Source organism: Salmo salar, chromosome ssa17 (genome assembly GCF_905237065.1).
Source record: "Salmo salar chromosome ssa17, Ssal_v3.1, whole genome shotgun sequence".
Classification (NCBI taxonomy): domain Eukaryota; kingdom Metazoa; phylum Chordata; class Actinopteri; order Salmoniformes; family Salmonidae; genus Salmo; species Salmo salar.
Genome location: NC_059458.1, coordinates 1,015,513 through 1,034,513, shown reverse-complemented (window position 1 = coordinate 1,034,513; position 19,001 = coordinate 1,015,513). Strand labels below are relative to the sequence as shown.

At 42.0% G+C, this 19,001-nt stretch overlaps 1 protein-coding gene across 1 annotated transcript in view; it reads right to left on the bottom strand.

Moving 5' to 3' along the window:
* Positions 1-2,341: 2,341 nt before the first annotated feature.
* Positions 2,342-19,001, bottom strand: part of LOC123728309 (low-density lipoprotein receptor class A domain-containing protein 3) — a 115,199-nt gene continuing 98,539 nt past the window's right edge. Inside the window, exons 5-6 of the mRNA XM_045700349.1 lie at positions 4,464-4,857; positions 2,342-4,263 (exon numbers count right to left, since the gene is read on the bottom strand). Of these exons, the coding sequence (XP_045556305.1) occupies positions 4,062-4,263; positions 4,464-4,857 (596 nt within the window). The 3' untranslated portion in view covers positions 2,342-4,061. The remainder of the gene's footprint in view (positions 4,264-4,463; positions 4,858-19,001) is intronic.

The window sequence follows — 19,001 nt, the reverse complement described above, 5'->3', positions numbered from 1 at the left end:
AGGAACACTGAAAACTGTATTTTATTGGCAGAGAGGTTTGTAACTTCTTATTGGTCTAACGAATTACCGGTGATGTCTCCAGGCAGGCCAAAACCCCATCTGACCAAAACTGAAATGTGAGCTCCTACAATATCATTTTTACAATTTCAGTGTTATTCCAACCTCTGTGGAAATATAAAACAGAGGAAAATCCTGTTTTTAATAAGAGTTGTATGAACTAAGCATTCATCTCATGTTTGTCTCCAGTTTAATGAGAGAGCCTTTAGGGAGAGTTTGCACAAACCTGCCCACACATACTGTAAAGGTGTAGACTTCAAACAACAGTTGGTCATCTATAACCCAGGCCAATTATATTGTATGGAAAGATTGACATCTGGTGGTAGGATAAGTGAACTGAATCCCAGGCACAATCATGTGAAATAAAACAATAACTACACTTTACATAGATTATGATGGGAAACAAATACTGAATTTTGAGAAAAACCCTTGACACATCATTGAATCAGAAACACTTTATATTACTTTCAATGTACAGAATATATTTCATTAGAAACAAAAAGGTGGTGTCATCATTAATAAATGATAAACACGAAACATAAGTCTCCAACAGAATGGAACAACAAATCAGTAATCACTGTCACAAACCAAAAACCAAACGGATATAGTGACGTGAAAAGTGTAACAGTGTGTTGTAACTGAAACGCAACAGACCAGGGCTTTATTCATTAGTGCAAACCATAGCAAAATGTTTTCCAACGGAAAAGAAAATCACTTTTATTGGACATTTTCAGGTAGTCCCTCCCTGTTTCAGCCTGTTTGCTTCTGATGGTTCCTAGTGAATAAAACCCAGCCGTGAGCAGATTCATCCTGAGACTGAGTATCATTCTCCAGTTATCTAGTGATGAACAGGATTTCCCCCTTTGTATAAGAGTAATACTACTCTTCATTCTCTAGTCAGCTAGGTATCTGAAACAAAACGAGGCACAACACTGTTTTTGGATGTGACTTTGGAGAGTAAGGCTTATCTTCTGGGTTTTATGGGGATGATGAGTGATAATCTTTGGTTTCTATGTTGTTTAATAATGCCACCAGCCTGATGACTGCTGGGGATATGGACAAAAGACAGAGGTACCATCCAAAGTAGCACGTTTCATAGTTAAACATGATTATATTAGTTTAAAGTCGAAATATGCTGCTTTTAAATAAATCTCTCTCTCTCTCTACATACATGGTCACATGAAACCCTTGACAAGTTCTGAAATGAAATGACACGACAACCACAATACATATGCACAGATCCTTCAGATAGGCGTTTCACCAGTCAGTCAATTAATAATACTAGTTACTGGGCGGGTGGGAGGGGGGGCAGACAAACAGACAGAGACAGAGAGACAATGACAGTCTTCTCTCTAACATCATCTGTACAGTCGAGACATCTGTCATGCAACTTACACATTTCTAAACATACAATGAATTGGGACACTTAAAAAAAAATTGGAGTCATTTTCTTCTTTATCCAAACAAACATTATTGGGTGTCAATTGAATCGGTCAGATAGCTATGGTGCAAATTCAGAAAAGAATCTGCATAACAGGATAGAGCATTTGAGGCAGTTGGGATCCTATGATCCTTCCCCGTAGCTCAGTTGGTAGAGCATGGTGTTTGCAACGCCAGGGTTGTGGGTTCGATTCCCACGGGGGGCCAAGTACGAAGAAGAAAAAAAATTGTATGAAATGTATGCATTCACTACTGTAAGTCGCTCTGGATAAGAGCGTCTGCTAAATGACTAAAATGTAAAAAAATGGGATCCTGAGTCAGTCGGGATCCTATGAGTCAGTCGAGATCCTATGAGTCAGTCGGGATCCTATGAGTCAGTCGGGATCCTATGAGTCAGTCGGGATCCTATGAGTCAGTCGGGATCCTATGAGTCAGTTGGAATCCTATGAGTCAGTTGGAATCCTATCAGTAAGTGGTTGAGTATGAATCAAAGAAATACAGTAAGAGAGACATTTAAATCAGGTAAATCAGTCACTTCTAGAGCTCCATCCAAAAATGATTGTCTAACTTTACTTACACATGTTTATTTTAGTGAATATTTCTTAACTCTTATTTTTCTTAAAACTGCATTGTTGGTTAAGGGCTGGTAAGTAAACATTTAATGGTAAGGCACATGTGACAAATAAAATGTGATTTAATTTGATTTGCCTCAACAACCCAGTAAGGACATTGATCTGATACAATTCTGTTTAAATAAGCACTACAAAGGGTTAACATGTTAATATGTATGGAGTCATAACTGTATATAATGAATGTATTTAAATGTAATTCGTGGAGCAAAAATACCTTTTCTGATTGACATATCGCATAGATTGAAATACACCAATACTATGACCAACCATTTGTGACTATCAACAATTTCAGTTTGTCAGGAAAAACATGGAGGTAGATGGTACATGGTGCAGTCAGTAACACATAATTATGGAACCAAGGAGGAAATGGCTGATCTTTTTGTTCAGTGACTACATAAGAGCCAATTGAACAGCTTCTGTAATTAGTTACTGACTTGAATGATGTTTTTAACTTGAGGAGGATCCCAAATGCTTATTTCAATCTACACATTTGTGTTCCAAGGTACCAAGTGGAAGGGTCTTTGCTCGAGTCCACAGGAGAAGCACTTTATGATGTATTCTCTATTGTTAGATATTCTAGCTGTGGGGATGTTCTCGTCATGCACCATTTGTTTTCCTGCCAATAAAGTTACTACTGATGTATTTCTACACTTCCTCTTTATGCACTAATGAAAATGAATCCTTAAATGTATTTTTCTCTTCCCTGCCAAAATGTTTGTCTTGTGCTCTCAGGCAGCAGAGTGTAACATTAATAAACATGAAAACACTAGTCAGACGAGAAGTTCAATCTGAACATTCTTCTCCCCTCTGCCAAAGAGTCTGGACAGATATAATATCAAAATAAACCAATATGGACTGTCCTCATGGGCAGTAGAACATGACCTTAATAACATTTTGTCAAACTAGACCCTGAGTGGGACAGTAGACAAAGTCGTTAAACTTATATTTGAGTGCTTTGAAAAGGTCCAGATACCCCGAAAACTAACTTTCTTTGGGACCTTACTCAGTAGGAGTATTTTTTATCCAAACGTTATCTTCCTCAAATAATACTTCCATTTGAGTTCATGGCAAAACATGAATTACTTGTAAACCCAGCCATCATGATAAGTGCTCTATGACAGAGAAATACAGTTATCCCTATGAAATGAAAGAGATGGCCAATGAGAACAGATTGAAGAGAACCAGCATTGTGCAATATGGATGGGAGGAAAACGTGCCCCATATCCATGTGTCCACTACCCACATGTTTCTGTGGCTAGCTGGTTGTCCTCATGTGCTAAACTGTAACATTACAGATCTGACCCTGTATCTCTATGTTTGCACAGCATATACATCTGCTACTGTAACTGTAACACCATGTGACATTTGACCCTTTATGAGTACCACAAACAATGTTAGTTACTGTGAGTCCTACTACATTGTTAATGCATAACTGTACTATAAAAGTTGACCATCCATCCAGTCAACACAACCAAGCTACGGGATCTCGCACCAACCAGGGTCTTCACCAGTTCAACAGGAGATGCATAGTGTTGAGAGGCTGTGGTAGTTTTTATTTTGTTTTATTTTAGTTTCGACCCTTGAAGTTGTTAAGCACACTGAGAAATTAATTTATAAAAAGCACTATATAGCCACAGATGAAATGCAATTGACTGATGATTGATTGATTGAATAAGTGAGCAACCCAGTCAGGGGATATGTAGATAAATCTCCAGCAGAGGGTGCCAGCATATAATAGCAATAAATCCAAGTGCCTTAGTCAGTCAGTTGTAGTTATCGATAGACTATAGCCTTGTCTCTCATTCTCACATTAGGCAGGACAATCCATTGGGTCTTCGCAAATTGAACAGCTCCTTTCTCTTCAGCCTTCCACAGCCCTGAGGCTGGGTATTGTAGTCCTATGTACATGCAGTCATCAGAGGAGGACTACAGCTAGTCCGACTCTTCTCTGGAGCTGAAGCTAGGCCAGGACATGCCTGGGGCCACAGTTCTGGGTGTGGGGGGCTCAGAGGAACGTGTGCTGGGCTGAGTGGAGGGCTCTGTGGGGGCTTCATACTGGGGCAGCTCTCCTTCTGACGGCAGCTCCCCGTCTGGGAGGTAGGGAGGCGGGGGAAGGTCAAACCAGGGAGGCCGGCTGGAGGCATGATGGAGAAGGAAAAATAGATACAGGAAGAAGCACACACATAAATTAACAAATGATGCTCCGAAGTATTCTGAAATCAAGTTTAGAGGCAGATCAATCCAAAAAAACATTTAAATAGGCAAAGCTACAGTTGGCAAAACGATTAGTCTCACGCTACTCCCTCCAGTACAGTACATTTACTGTATGTCTACCTGACATCCAGCACGGCCTGGGAGTAGGAGGGTGGCGAGTCCATGGATACGTCAGCAGGGTAGAGGGTCCTAGACAGCATATGTAGCCCTTGTGGACCTGCACTGAACTGGGATTCTGCAGACGGGGAGGTGGGGGAGAGGCCAGGGCCAGCTGGGTGGATGTGTCCCCGGTCTAGGATGACCACGCGGGATAGCAGCAGGGGCTGATGGTGGTGGTGGTGGTAGGAGGACCGGACCTCCCGGGGCAGCAGCACGCTGCGCTTCCTCTGGTGGTGCAGAACCAAGGCCAACAGCGCCACCACCAGGACAAAGATGACAGCGCTGCCGATGACTGCGTAGGTGATGCTGGGGTAGTTGCGGTAGTCCAAGGTTACAAAGTCCTGGCCTGGAGCTTCTGGAGGAAGGAGGGAGAATAGAATAAGAAGGGTTAAGTTTTATGCTACTGTCAAGTTTAATATTATAATGTCACATTCATAATTGTTGAGGAATTTCAGTTGTACCCAGTGGAGAGGAGAGCAAGATGTAGCTCTAAGGGGCAAATTGGAGAAGCAAAAACCTTTGCAGAGTTCAGGAACTTACAGTATCTGAGATGAAAACAGAAAGCAACACTACAGGGAAACTCTGATTACTGCTCTAGAGGACGCGGCAAAACACACACACACACACACACACACACACACACACACACACACACACACACACACACACACACACACACACACACACACACACACACACACACACACACACACACTTGCTTGTCCGCACACACACACCAGAGAGAGTAACACTTAGGAACTCACAGCTCAAGATGTGAAAGTGAATAGTTGGTGGTCAAAAACGGAACAGATGGAGTTGCCACACTAATAAGGAGCACTGTGCCTTATTATTCCAGATGAGTGGAAGGAATGGCACTTAAACATTTCCTCTGATAGTACTGGCTGAGAATTTCAATCAGCTGCTGATTGAAATTCAGCTGCAGAGATAGGAGCCCGGTAAGGCATCCATATTAGGACTTACCGGTACGGAATCTTAGTACGATTGACGGGTTCGGTATCCATATTAGGACTGACTGGTATGGCACCCATATTTGGAGTGGCGTAATGCTGCTTTGGTTTAGCGGATTACTGCTCTGAGGCAGAGAGAAGAAATCACATTGACTGGCTAGATGAGAATCAAGACCAGTCCCAGTAAGGCTTATACATTTCTGTCACAGTCTGAACAAGACATTAAGGAGTAGGATTACTGGGGTCCTTAAGGGTGCTATAGCCAATCCCATTACAATTCAGAACACCCCTATACGTTTAGAAAATATCCATATTGGCCCAGCACATTGCTTCTATTGCACTCAAAAGATTGGATATGTAATTCAAATATGTAATTCAGATATGTAATTCAAAGCCTGATTACAACTGTAGAAGTATGAGCACCTCTTTTACGATCTTTTACGATAGTCTGCATCTGTACAGCAAATGAAATTAAGCAACGTCAGTAGCCCACACAGAATGTGCTGATTGCTATCCACTTTCAAATCTGTCAGGCTTTGCCAGAGTTGTTTGAACGCTACCTGGCTTTGAGAGGCAAGGGGGTTTTGTATTGTTGTTTTCTCAGGTTGAGATTCTACCTACTCCATATACTGTACCTTTAAAAAAAAAGTAGGGGTGTGGATCAGAAAACCATTCAGTATCTGGTGTGACCATTATTTGCCTTATGCAGTGCAACACATCTCTTTTGCATAGAGTTGATCAGGCTGTTAATAGTGGCCTGTGGAATGTTGTCCCACTCCTCTTTAATGGCTGTGCAAAGTTGCTGGATATTGGTGGGAACTGGAACACGATGTCGTACACGTCGATCCAGAGCAAGCTCAATTGGTGACATGTCTGGTAAGTATGCAGACCATGGAAGAACTGGGACATTTTCAGCTTCCAGGAATTGTATACAGATCCTTGCGACATGGGGCCGTGCATTATCATGCTGAAACAGGAGGTGATGATGGGGGATGAATGGCATGATAATGGGCCCAAGGATCTCGTCACGGTATCTCTCTGCATTCAAATTGCCATCGATAAAATGCAATTGTGTTCTTGTCTTTATGCCTGACCATACCATAACCCCACCACCACCATGGGGCACTCTGTTCACAACAATGACATCAATAAACTGCTCGCGCACAAAAACACCATACACGTGGTCTGCGGTTGTGAGGCCAGTTGGACGTACTGCCAAATTCTCTAAAACAACATTTGAAGCGGCTTATGGTAGAGAAATTAACATTCAATTATCTGGAAACAGTTCTGGTGGACATTCCTGCAGTCAGCATGCCAATTGCACGCTCCCTCAAAACTTGAGACATCTATGCCATTGCGTTGTGTAACAAAAACTGCACGTTTTAGTTTGGCCTTTTATTGTCCACAGCATAAGGTGCACCTGTGTAAGGATCATGCTGTTTAACCTGTTATGGCTAGGGGGCAGTATTTTCACGGCTGGATAAAAAACGTACCCGATTTAAACTGGTTACTACTCCTGCCCAGTAACTAGAATATGCATATAATTATTGGCTTTGGATAGAAAACACTCCAAAGTTTCTAAAACTGTTTGAATGGTGTCTGTGAGTATAACAGAACTCAAATGGCAGGTCAAAACCTGAGAGATTCCTTTACAGGAAGTGGCCTGTCTGACCATTTCTTGAACTTCTTTGCCATCTCTATCTTTTACAAAGGATCTCTGCTCTAACGTGACACTTCCTACGTCTTCCATGGGCGCTCAGAGCCCGTGAAAAAACAGAATGTCGTCATCCCAGCCCCAGGCTGAAACACATTATCGCCTTTCTCAAGTGGCCGATCAAGGGACGGTGGGCTTAGGCGCGTGACCTGGCCGCCCCCGTCTTTGTGATTTTTCCTCTGTTTGCCGAAAAGGAGATTCCCGGTCGGAATATTATCGCTTTTCTACGAGATAAATTGCATAAAAATTCATTTTAAACAGCGGTTGACATGCTTCGAAGTACGGTAATGGAATATTTAGATTTTTTTGGTCACGAATTGCGCCATGCGCACGACCCTGATTTACCATTTCGGATAGTGTCTGGGACGCACGAACAAAACGCCGCTATTCGGATATAACGATGGATTATTTTGGACCAAACCAACATTTGTTATTGAAGTAGCAGTCCTGGGAGTGCATTCTGACGAAGACAACAAAAGGTAATCAAACTTTTATAATAGTAAATCTGATTTTGGTGAAGGCTAAACTTGCCGGGTGTCTAAATAGCTAGCCCGTGATGGCTGGGCTATGTACTTAGAATATTGAAAAATGTGCTTTCACCAAAAAGCTATTTTAAAATCGGACATATCGAGTGCATAGAGGAGTTCTGTATCTATAATTCTTAAAATAATTGTTATGCTTTTAGTGAACGTTTATCGTGAGTAATTTAGTAAATTGTTAGCAAATTCCCCGGAAGTTTGTGGGGGTATGCTAGTTCTGAATGTCACATGCTAATGTAAAAAGCAGTTTTTTGATATAAATATGAACTTGATTGAACAAAACATGCATGTATTGTATAACATAATGTCCTAGGTGTGTCATCTGATGAAGATCATCAAAGGTTAGTGCTGCATTTAGCTGTCTTCTGGGTTTTTGTGACATTATATGTTAGCTTGAAAAATGGGTGTCTGATTATTTCTGGCTTGGTACTCTGCTGACATAATCTAATGTTTTGCTTTCGCTGTAAAGCCTATTTGAAATCGGACAGTGTGGTTAGATAAAGGAGAGTCTTGTCTTTAAAATGCTGTGAAATAGTCATATGTTTGAAAAATTGAAGTTTTTGTATTTTTGAGGAATTTGTAATTCGCGCCACGCCTATCATTGGATATTGGAGCAGGTGTTCCGCTAGCGGAACGTCTAGATGTAAGAGATTAATCAGCTTCTTGATATGCCACACCTGTCAGGTGGATGGATTATCTTGGCAAAGGAAATATCACCACATTCTTTTGGAGAGATTGGAAACCCAAATTGGTCTACATGGACAAGTTCTGGCCTGGTTTAGATCTTATCTGTCGGAAAGATATCAGTTTGTCTCTTTGAATGGTTTGTCCTCTGACAAATCAATTGTAAATTTCGGTGTTCCTCAAGGTTCTGTTTTAGGACCACTATTGTTTTCACTATATATTTTACCTCTTGGGGATGTCATTCGAAAACATTATGTTAAATTTCACTGCTATGCGGACGACACACAGCTGTACATTTCAATGAAACATGGTGAAGCCCCAAAATTGCCCTCGCTAGAAGCCTGTGTTTCAGACATAAAGAAGTGGATGGCTGCAAACTTTCTACTTTTAAACTCGGACAAAACAGAGATGCTTGTTCTAGGTCCCAAGAAACAAAGAGATCTTCTGTTGAATCTGACAATTAATCTGGATGGTTGTACAGTCGTCTCAAATAAAACTGTGAAGGACCTCGGCGTTACTCTGGACCCTGATCTCTCTTTTGAAGAACATATCAAGACTGTTTCAAGGGCAGCTTTTTTCCATCTACGTAACATTGCAAAAATCTGAAACTTTCTGTCCAAAAATGACGCAGAAAAATTCATCCATGCTTTTGTTACTTCTAGGCTGGACTACTGCAATGCTCTACTTTCCGGCTACCCGGATAAAGCACTAAACAAACTTCAGTTAGTGCTAAATACGACTGCAAGAATCCTGATTAGAACCAAAAAATGTGATCATATTACTCCAGTGCTAGCCTCCCTACACTGGCTTCCTGTTAAGGCAAGGGCTGATTTCAAGGTTTTACTGCTAACCTACAAAGCATTACATGGGCTTGCTCCTACCTATCTTTCCGATTTGGTCCTGCCGTACATACCTACACGTACGCTACGGTCACAAGACGCAGGCCTCCTAATTGTCCCTAGAATTTCTAAGCAAACGGCTGGAGGTAGGGCTTTCTCCTATAGAGCTCCATTTTTATGGAATGGTCTGCCTACCAATGTGAGAGACGCAGACTCAGTCTCAACCTTTAAGTATTTACTGAAGACTTATCTCTTCAGTAGGTCCTATGATTAAGTATAGTCTGGCCCAGGAGTGTGAAGGTGAACGGAAAGGCTGGAGCAACGAACCGCCCTTGCCGTCTCTGCCTTGCCGGTTCCCCTCTTTCCACTGGGATTCTCTGCCTCTAACCCTTTTACAGGGGCTGAGTCACTGGCTTACTGGTGTTCTTCCATGCCGTCCATGGGAGGGGTGCGTCACTTGAGTGGGTTGAGTCACTGACGTGGTCTTCCTGTCTGGGTTGGCGCCCCCCTTGGGTTGTGCCATGGCGGAGATCGTTGTGGGCTATACTCGGCCTTGTCTTAGGACGGTAAGTTGGTGGTTGGAGACATCCCTCTAGTGGTGTGGGGGCTGTGCTTTGGCAAAGTGGGTGGGGTTATATCCTGCCTGTTTGGCCCTGTCCGGGGGTATCATCGGCTGGGGCCACAGTGTCTTCTGATCCCTCCTGTCTCAGCCTCCAGTATTTATGCTGTGTCGGGGGGCTAGGGTCAGTCTGTTACATCTGGAGTATTTCTCGTCTTATCCGGTGTCCTGTGTGAATTTAAATATGCTCTCTCTAATTCTCTCTTTCTGTCTTTCTCTCGGAGGACCTGAGCCCTAGGACCATGCCTCAGGACTACCTGGTATGATGACTCCTTGCTGTCCCCAGTCCACCTGGCCGTGCTGCTGCTCCAGTTTCAACTGTTCTGCCTGCGGCTATGGAACCCTGACCTGTTCACCGGACGTGCTTGTTGCACCCTCGACAACTACTATGATTATTATTATTTGACCATGCTGGTCATTTATGAACATTTTAACATCTTGACCATGTTCTGTTATAATATCCACCCTGCACAGCCAGAAGAGGACTGGCCACCCCTCATAGCCTGGTTCCTCTCTAGGTTTCTTCCTAGGTTTTTGGCCTTTCTAGGGAGTTTTTCCTAGCCACCGTGCTTCTTTCACATGCATTGCTTGCTGTTTGGGGTTTTAGGCTGGGTTTCTGTACAGCACTTTGAGATATCAGCTGATGTACGAAGGGCTATATAAATAAATTTGATTTGATTTGATTTGATTTGAAATATGCTCACTAACAGGGATGTAAACAAATTTGTGCATTTGGAACATTTTTGGGATCTTTTATTTCAGCTAATGAAACACGGGACCAACACTTTACATGTTGCATTTATATTTTTGATCAGTGTATATTTATATTCCGGTCTCTGATATTGCTCATTCTGTTATTTCTTCATTTTTCTGGAATGTGTGTGTCTTTTTTTATGTATTATTATTGATAGCACTGTCAATTATTATTATTGATAGAACGGCACTGTTGGAGCCAAGCATTTCACTGCACCTGCGATAACATCTGCAAATCTGTGTACGCAACCAATAAACTTTGATTTGGATTTGATTTACAACTGTAAGGGTAGACTTTAGAGGGGGAAGTGTCTTGTTGTAGGAGTTTTAAAGGCTTTCTCACGTGGATCTCTCGTTGATCTGCTATATCAGGATCCTATATGTCAGCTTTATCTGGCTCTGTAAGGGTTTATGGTTTTCAGTGGCCCTACAGATACTGTATATATACAGTACATATAAATGGTGTGTTTTGTATGTAAACATTATTAAAGTGACCAGTGTTCAATGATTAGAATACAGAATATACATATAAAGTGAGTAAAACAGTATGTAACATTATTAAAGTGACCAGTGTTCAATGACTATGTACCATACATATGGTAGCAGGATAGAGTACCGGGTGGTAGCCGGCTAGAACTGTGACTAAGACAAGTGGTGACTGTTTGAAATTGATGAAGACAGCTTGTCTGTCGAAACATTGGTTATAAAATTATTGCATCTGAGCTCCTAGATTGAGGCTCTCATTTTCTTTCTCTAGTGGTGACTGTTTCACAGTCTCTCAGTCCCAGTTTTGATGCACCCGTTCTGTCTCTGCCTTCTAGCTAGTAGGGTGGTGAACAGGATGTGGCTTGGGTGGCTGAGGTACTTGATGATCTTCTTGGCCTTCCTGTGACACCGGGAGCTGTAGATGTCCTGAAGGGCAGTCAGTTTGCCCCGACTGATGCGTTGGGGTGACTGCACCACTCTCTGGAGAGCCCTGTGGTTGCGGACAGTGTAATTGTCGTACCAGGCGGTGAACAGCCCGACAGGATGCTCTAAATTGGGGAATCTGTAGAATTCTTTGAGGGTCTCAGGGGCCAAGCCAAATTTCTTCAGCCTCCTGAGGTTGAAGAGGTGCTGTTGCTCCTTTTTCACCACGCTGTCTGTGTAAAGGGACCAGTTCTGGTTGTCAGTGATGTGCACGTCTAGGAACATAAATCTTTTAACCTTCTCTACTGCGGTCCCATCGATGTGGATAGGGGCACGCTCTCTCTGCTGTCTTCTGAAGACCACAATCAGCTCTTTCGTTTTGTTGTCGTTGAGGGAGAAGTTATTTTCCTGGCACCACTCCCTGTAGGCCTATCACTGTTGTGTCGTCAGCAAACTTGATGATTGAGTTGGAGACGTGCATGGCCACGCAGTCATGGGTGAACAGAGAGAAGGGGGCTGAGCGTGCTGCCACTGTGGGTCCCCCGTGTTGAGGATCAGCGTGGCGGAGGTGTTGTTGCCTACCTTCACCACTTGGGGTCGGCCCATCAGGAAGTCAAGGATCCAGTTGCAAAGGGCGGGGTTCCCACCCAGGGCCCTGAGCTTAGTGATGAGTTTGGAGGACACTATGGTGTTTAATACTGAGCTGTAGTCGATAAAGAGCATTCTTACACCATCCCCTAATCTCAGCTTGTTACCTGTATAAAAGACACCTGGGAACCAGAAATCTTTCTGATTGAGAGGGGGTCAAATACTTATTTCCCTCATTAAAATGCTAATCAATTTATAACATTTTTGACATGCGTTTTCTGCATTATTTTGTTGTTATTCTATCTCTCACTGTTCAAATAAACCTACCATTAAAATTATAGACTGGTAATTTCTTTGTCAGTGGGCAAACGTACAAAATCAGCAGGGGATCAAATACTTTTTTCCCTCACTGTAGGTATTTCTCTTGTCCAGATGGGATAGGCCAGTGTGCAGTGCAATGGCGATTGCATTGTCCTTGGATCTGCCGGGGATTGCAAATTACAATGCGAATTGTAGTGGGTCTAGGGTGTGGGGTAGGGTGGAGGTGCTATGGTCCTTAACTAGCCTCTCAAAGCACTTCACCTACTGTAACAGAGGACAAAGCTTGCATCAAGACTATCTCCAGCTGTATGGATGGTAAACAGTGTGTGTGTGTTTGTGTGTGTGTGTGTGAGTGAGTGAGTGAGTGAGTGAGTGAGTGAGTGAGTGAGTGAGTGAGTGAGTGAGTGAGTGAGTGAGTGAGTGAGTGAGTGAGTGAGTGAGGAGGAGTATGGGTTTGTTTTCTCTCTTAGAACTATGCTCAATTACTCGGACCTGGCTGTTCTTTTCCTCAGTCCACTGGTTCCATTCATTATGCACCGAGCTCTGCAGAGAGAGGTCCAAAACAAAGAGAAATTATTACAGTAATTACCTCATAAAAAACTGATAAAAGGATCCCACCGCTGCCACCAGTCCCGCCCGCCAGGTCTCAATGGCCTCTTTCACAGAGTTCACAGACAAAAGGAACTCATAATGCCCCCGCATAAACAACTGGTGGGGATTTGGGGATTTTAGCAATAGTGGGCCTAACTGGAATGCCTGCTGGGTTTTACAAACTCGTCGCACGAGAGAGAAAGAGAGACAGAAAAGGGAGAGAAAGAGGTGGTTTCTTTTTTACTCTACAGCAATTCCCTAGCTGTCAGGGGAAGGAGGTAGTGTCTTGTTTCTACCCCCCGCTGTGTGTGTGATTGCTCCAAGCCTCTTGCTTGTGTTTTAACCCCTTACATACCGTGAAGTTCTTCACACAAAGGAAGGAGCTGTGCTACCACTAATAGGGTAGCTTTTCCCCTTCCCAGATGACATCATCACCTCTAGCAGAGTCTCTATACTCTCAGTGCTTTATACTCCCGCCTCAGAACAGCCTCAATTCGTCGGGGGATGGACTCTACATGGTGTCAAAAGCGTTCCACAGGGACGTTGGCCCATGTTGACTCATGGAAAGCGCTGGTATTCTTAATGTTTAGTACACTCAGTGTATATTATACACTCAATACAATATACAGCCATCTCTCTCTCCCTTCTCTCCTCCATGCTGTTTCCCTCTCTCGCTCCCTTTTCTGCGACATGATTTTTCTCTCATCCCATTATCTGCTGTCTGCATCCATCTCATTAGCTGTGCTGTGGAAGGAGAGAATTATAGGGAGAAAGGTCAGACAGAGACCAATGGGAGGAGAGAGAAGGATTGAGACAGATATGGACAGAGAGAGGGGCAGTTAGAGACAGAGGAAGAGAAATAGAAAGAAATATAGATAAAGATAATGCGAGAGTGAGAGGGAGGGAGAGACAGGAAGGAGAGCCAGGGAGAAATACAAGATGAAAATAGAGAGATTGATAAAGTATAGAGGACAGTGTAAGAGAGAGATTGATAAAGTATAGAGGACAGTGTAAGAGAGAGATTGATAAAGTATAGAGGACAGTGTAAGAGAAAGACAGAGAGATTGATAAAGTATAGAGACAGTGTAGGAAAAGACAGAGAGGGAGGGATTGCAGGAGGTAGTCATGCCATTGTAAACCCTATTTCCCTCCTGCAGTAGAGAGAGACTTTGACTATGTACAGACTCAGTGAGCCTAGCCTTGCTATTGAGAAAGGCCGCCGTAGGCAGACCTGGCTCTCAAGAGAAGACAGGCTATGTGCACACTGCTCACAAAATGAGGTGGAAACTGAGCTGCACTTCCTAATCTCCTGCCAAATGTATGACCATATTAGAGACACATCTTTCCATCAGATTACACAGATCCACAAAGAATTCGAAAACAAACCCAATTTTGATAAAACTCCTGTATCTAATGGGTGAAATATCACAGCAAGATTTGTGACCTGTTGCCACAAGAAAAGGGCAACCAGTGAAGAACAAACACCATTGTAAATACAACCCATATTTATCTTTATGTATTTTCCCTTTTGTACTTTAACTATTGCACATCGTTACAACACTGTATATAGACATAATATGACATTTGAAATGTCTATTCTTTTGGAACTTCTGTGAGTGTAATGTTTACTGTTAATTTGTATTTTTTATTTCACTTTTGTTTATTATCTACTTCACTTGCTTTGGCAATGTTAACATATGTTTCCCATGCCAATAAAGCCCTTGAATTGAACTGAATTGAGAGAGACAGATCCATGACCCCAGCCCCTGCGACAAGGACCTCAACATGACAGCAGGACATATTCCCAGGCCGTGAGCAGAGCAACAGGCCCAACTGCCATTATTACACCCGCCCAAGCCCCATCCTGCAACCTAAGAGGTACGTATCAGATGCTCAACATGCTCTGCTCACACCTACTGTGATGGTCCGGGCCTAAACCACAGAAAAACAACACTAGACACTATGGAACACAAAGCTTTTAGTATTCTAAACAAACAACAACGCGAAGAGTAATCTATCCAAAATGGAGATGTATGGATAAACCACTTCTCCAATCTTTCTGTCTCTATAACAAAGAACAAACAGCAAAAACATATACATGAGTTAAATACACATCTTAGAATAATCTATTATAAACTACCAGAACCCATTGGATTCTCCAATTACATTGAATAAACTACAGGACAAAATACAAACCCTCCAACCCAAAAGGCCTGTGGGGTTGATGGTATCCTAAATTAAAAGATAAAATATACAGACCACAAATTCTAATTGGCTATACTTAAACTCTTTAACTTCATCCTCAGCTCTGGCATCTTCTCCAATATTTGGAATCAAGGACTGATCACCCCAATCCACAAAAGTGGAGACAGATTTGACCCCAAATAACTACCGGGGGATATGCGTCAACAGCAACCTTGGGAAAATACTCTGCATTATCATTAACAGCAGACTCGTACATTTCCTCAGTGAAAATAATGTACTGAGCAAATGTCAAATTGTCTTTTTACCAAATTACCGTATGACAGAACACGTATTCACCCTGCACACCCTAATTGACAAACAAACCAACCAAAACAAAAGACAAAGTCTTCTCCAGCTTTGTTGACCTCAAAAAAGCTTTTGGCTTAATCTGTCATGAGGGTTTGCTATACAAATTGATGGAAAGTGGTGTTGGGGGAAAAACCTACGACATTCTAAAATCCATGTACACAAACAAAAAGTGTGCGGTCAAAATTGGCAAAAAACACACATTTCTTTTCACAGGGCTGAGGGGTGAGACAGGGATGCAGGTTAAGCACCACCCTCTTCAACATATACATCAATGAATTGGCGAGGGCACTAGAACAGTCTGCAGCACCAGGCCTCACCCTACTAGAATCTGAAGTCAAATGTCTACTGTTTGCTGATGATCTGGTGCTTCTTTCTCCAACCAAGGAGGGCCTACAGCAGCACCTAGATCTTCTGAATGAATTCTGTCAGACCTGGGCCCTGACAATAAATCTCCATCTAGACACCGTTGCCCTAGAGCACACAAAAACGATACATACCTTGGCCTAAACATCAGCGCCACAGGTAACTTCCACAAAGCTGTGAACGATCTGAAAAACAAGGCAAGAAGGGTCTTCTATGCCATCAAAAGGAACATAAAATTCAACATACTAATTAGGATCTGGCTAAAAATACTTTAATCAGTTACAGAACCCATTGCCCTTCATGCTTGTGAGATCTGGGGTCCACTTACCAACCAATAATTCCCATAATGGGACAAACACCAAATTGAGACTCTGGATGCAGAATTCTGCAAAAAATATCCTCAGTTTATAACGTAAAACACCAAATAATGCATGCAGAGCAGAATTAGGTCGATACCCGCTAAATATCAAAATCCAGAAAAGAGCCGTTAACTTTTTCATAAGTGAGTTCCAAATATCTCTAACGGTTGCCCCAGCGTGAGTTGTTTTATGCAAGTGATGTCAGAATGCCCTCACTGTCGAAAATGTGATTATTACGCAACAGGACAGTTAACACGTGCTTCCTGCTAATTATCTAGAGGCTATGTTTCAACTTGTCCATTTCAAATTATCTTCCAACAAGTTGTGTTTTCTAACAACAGTTTGAATTGAGGTGTGTTCCGCCTCCTCACTAATTCACATAGAAGTAGCCCATTTCAGCATTGCGGCCAATTTATGTTTGAGGCTTTACTGAGTCGGACAAACTTCTCTCTTCCAAGAGAGCCAACACACTTCACCAATGTTTGCGCAGATCAAGTATGCAGACATTTGCGCAGTCTTGCACAAATTGTAACATTTTCTGGCTGGCGCTTGCATTGCCTTCCTTGTTGTTTTCTTTACAAATAATAGCTTTGGAAATGTGTGCATTCCTATCAAATTAAGTTCCTGATTTTCTGTATATCGTGTTTACCATTTTATTCACGTTTTGTGGTCCTGGTGACAAATTATGCATTCCGATTCTTGCATAGATTGTAATGGACACATATGTGTGTAAAATACTTTTTTGAAGGATGTACTGATTATAATGAGCTAATGTTAAGCTATTTGCCAGCTACAGTTGAAGTTGGAAGTTTACATACACCTTAGCCAACATTAAACTCCACATTTAAACTATTATCTTGACATTTAATCCTAGTAAAATGCCCTGTCTTAGGCCAGTTAGCACTTTATTTTAAGAATGTGAAATGTCAGAATAATAGTGGGGAGAATGATTTATTTCAGCTTTTATTTCTTTGCGATTTTTCATACCTCAATTATAATTTGGTAGCATTGCCTTTCCTTTTTTAAACTGAACACGCATTTTGGGTAGCCTCCCACAAGCTTCCCACAATAAGTTGGGCCTTCCTCTGACTTTTTGGCCCATTCCTCCTGACAGAGCTGGTGTAACTGAATCAGGTTTGCGCGCCCCCCTTTTTCAGTTTTGCCCACATATTTTCTATAGGATTGAGGTCAGGGCTTTGTGATGGCCACTCCAATACCTTGACTTTGTTGTCCTTAACCTGTTGGGTCTAGGGGGCAGCATTTGCACGTCTGGATAAAAAAAAATGTACCCGATTTAATCTGGTTACTAATCCTACCCAGTAACTAGAATATGCATATACTTATTATATATGGATAGAAAACACTCTAAAGTTTCCAAAACTGTTTGAATGGTGTCTGTGAGTATAACAGAACTCATTTGGCAGGCAAAACCCTGAGACATTTTCTGACAGGAAGTGGATACCTGATGTGTTGTATTGACTTTAAACCTATCCCATTGAAAAACACAGGGGTTTAGGAATATTTTGGCACTTCCTATTGCTTCCACTAGATGTCACCAGCCTTTACAAAGTGTTTTGAGTCTTCTGGAGGAGATCTGACCGAACAAGAGCCATGGAACGGTGATGTCCCATTAGACACCTGGCGCGCTAGTTCATGTTGGGTACCCTCGTTCCAATACGTTATAAAAGAGTATGCATTCGTCCACCTTGAATATTATTCATGTTCTGGTTAAAAAGGCCCTAATGATTTATGCTATACAACGTTTGACATGTTTGAACGAACGGAAATATATTTTTTCCCCTCGTTCATGACGAGAAGTCCGGCTGGCTTACATCATGTGCTAACGAGACGGAGATTTTTGGACATAAATGATGAGCTTTTTTGAACAAAACTACATTCGTTATGGACCTGTGATACCTGGAAGTGACATCTGATGAAGAGAATCAAAGGTAATGGATTATTTACATAGTATTTTCGATTTTAGATCTCCCCAACATGACGTCTAGTCTGTATCGCAACGCGTATTTTTCTGGGCGCAGTGCTCAGATTATTGCAAAGTGTGATTTCCCAGTAAGGTTATTTTTAAATCTGGAAAGTTGATTGCGTTCAAGAGATGTAAATCTATAATTCTTTAAATGACAATATAATATTTTACCAATGTTTTCTCATTTTAATTATTTAATTTCTGACGCTGACTTGACTGCCGGTTATTGGAGGGAAACGATTTCCTCAACATCAATGCCATAGTAAAACGCTGTTTTTGTATATAAATATGAACTTGATAGAACTAAAAATGCATGCATTGTCTAACATAATGTCCTAGGAGTGTCATCTGATGGAGATTGTAAAAGGTTAGTGCATCATTTTAGCTGGTTTTATGGTTTTGGTGACCCTGTCTTTGACTTGACAAAACATTACACACAACTCTTGTAAATGTACTGTCCTAACATACTCTAAATTTATGCTTTCGCCGTAAAACCTTTTTGAAATCGTAAAACGTGGTTAGATTAAGGAGATGTTTATCTTTCAAATGGTGTAACATAGTTGTATTTTTGAAAAATTTGAATTTTGACATTTATTTGGATTCAAATTTGCCGCTCTTGAAATGCACCTGCTGTTGATGGAGTGCACCACGGGTGGCACGCTAGCGTCCCACCTAGCCCCAAGAGGTTAAGCCATTTTGCCACAACTTTGGAAGT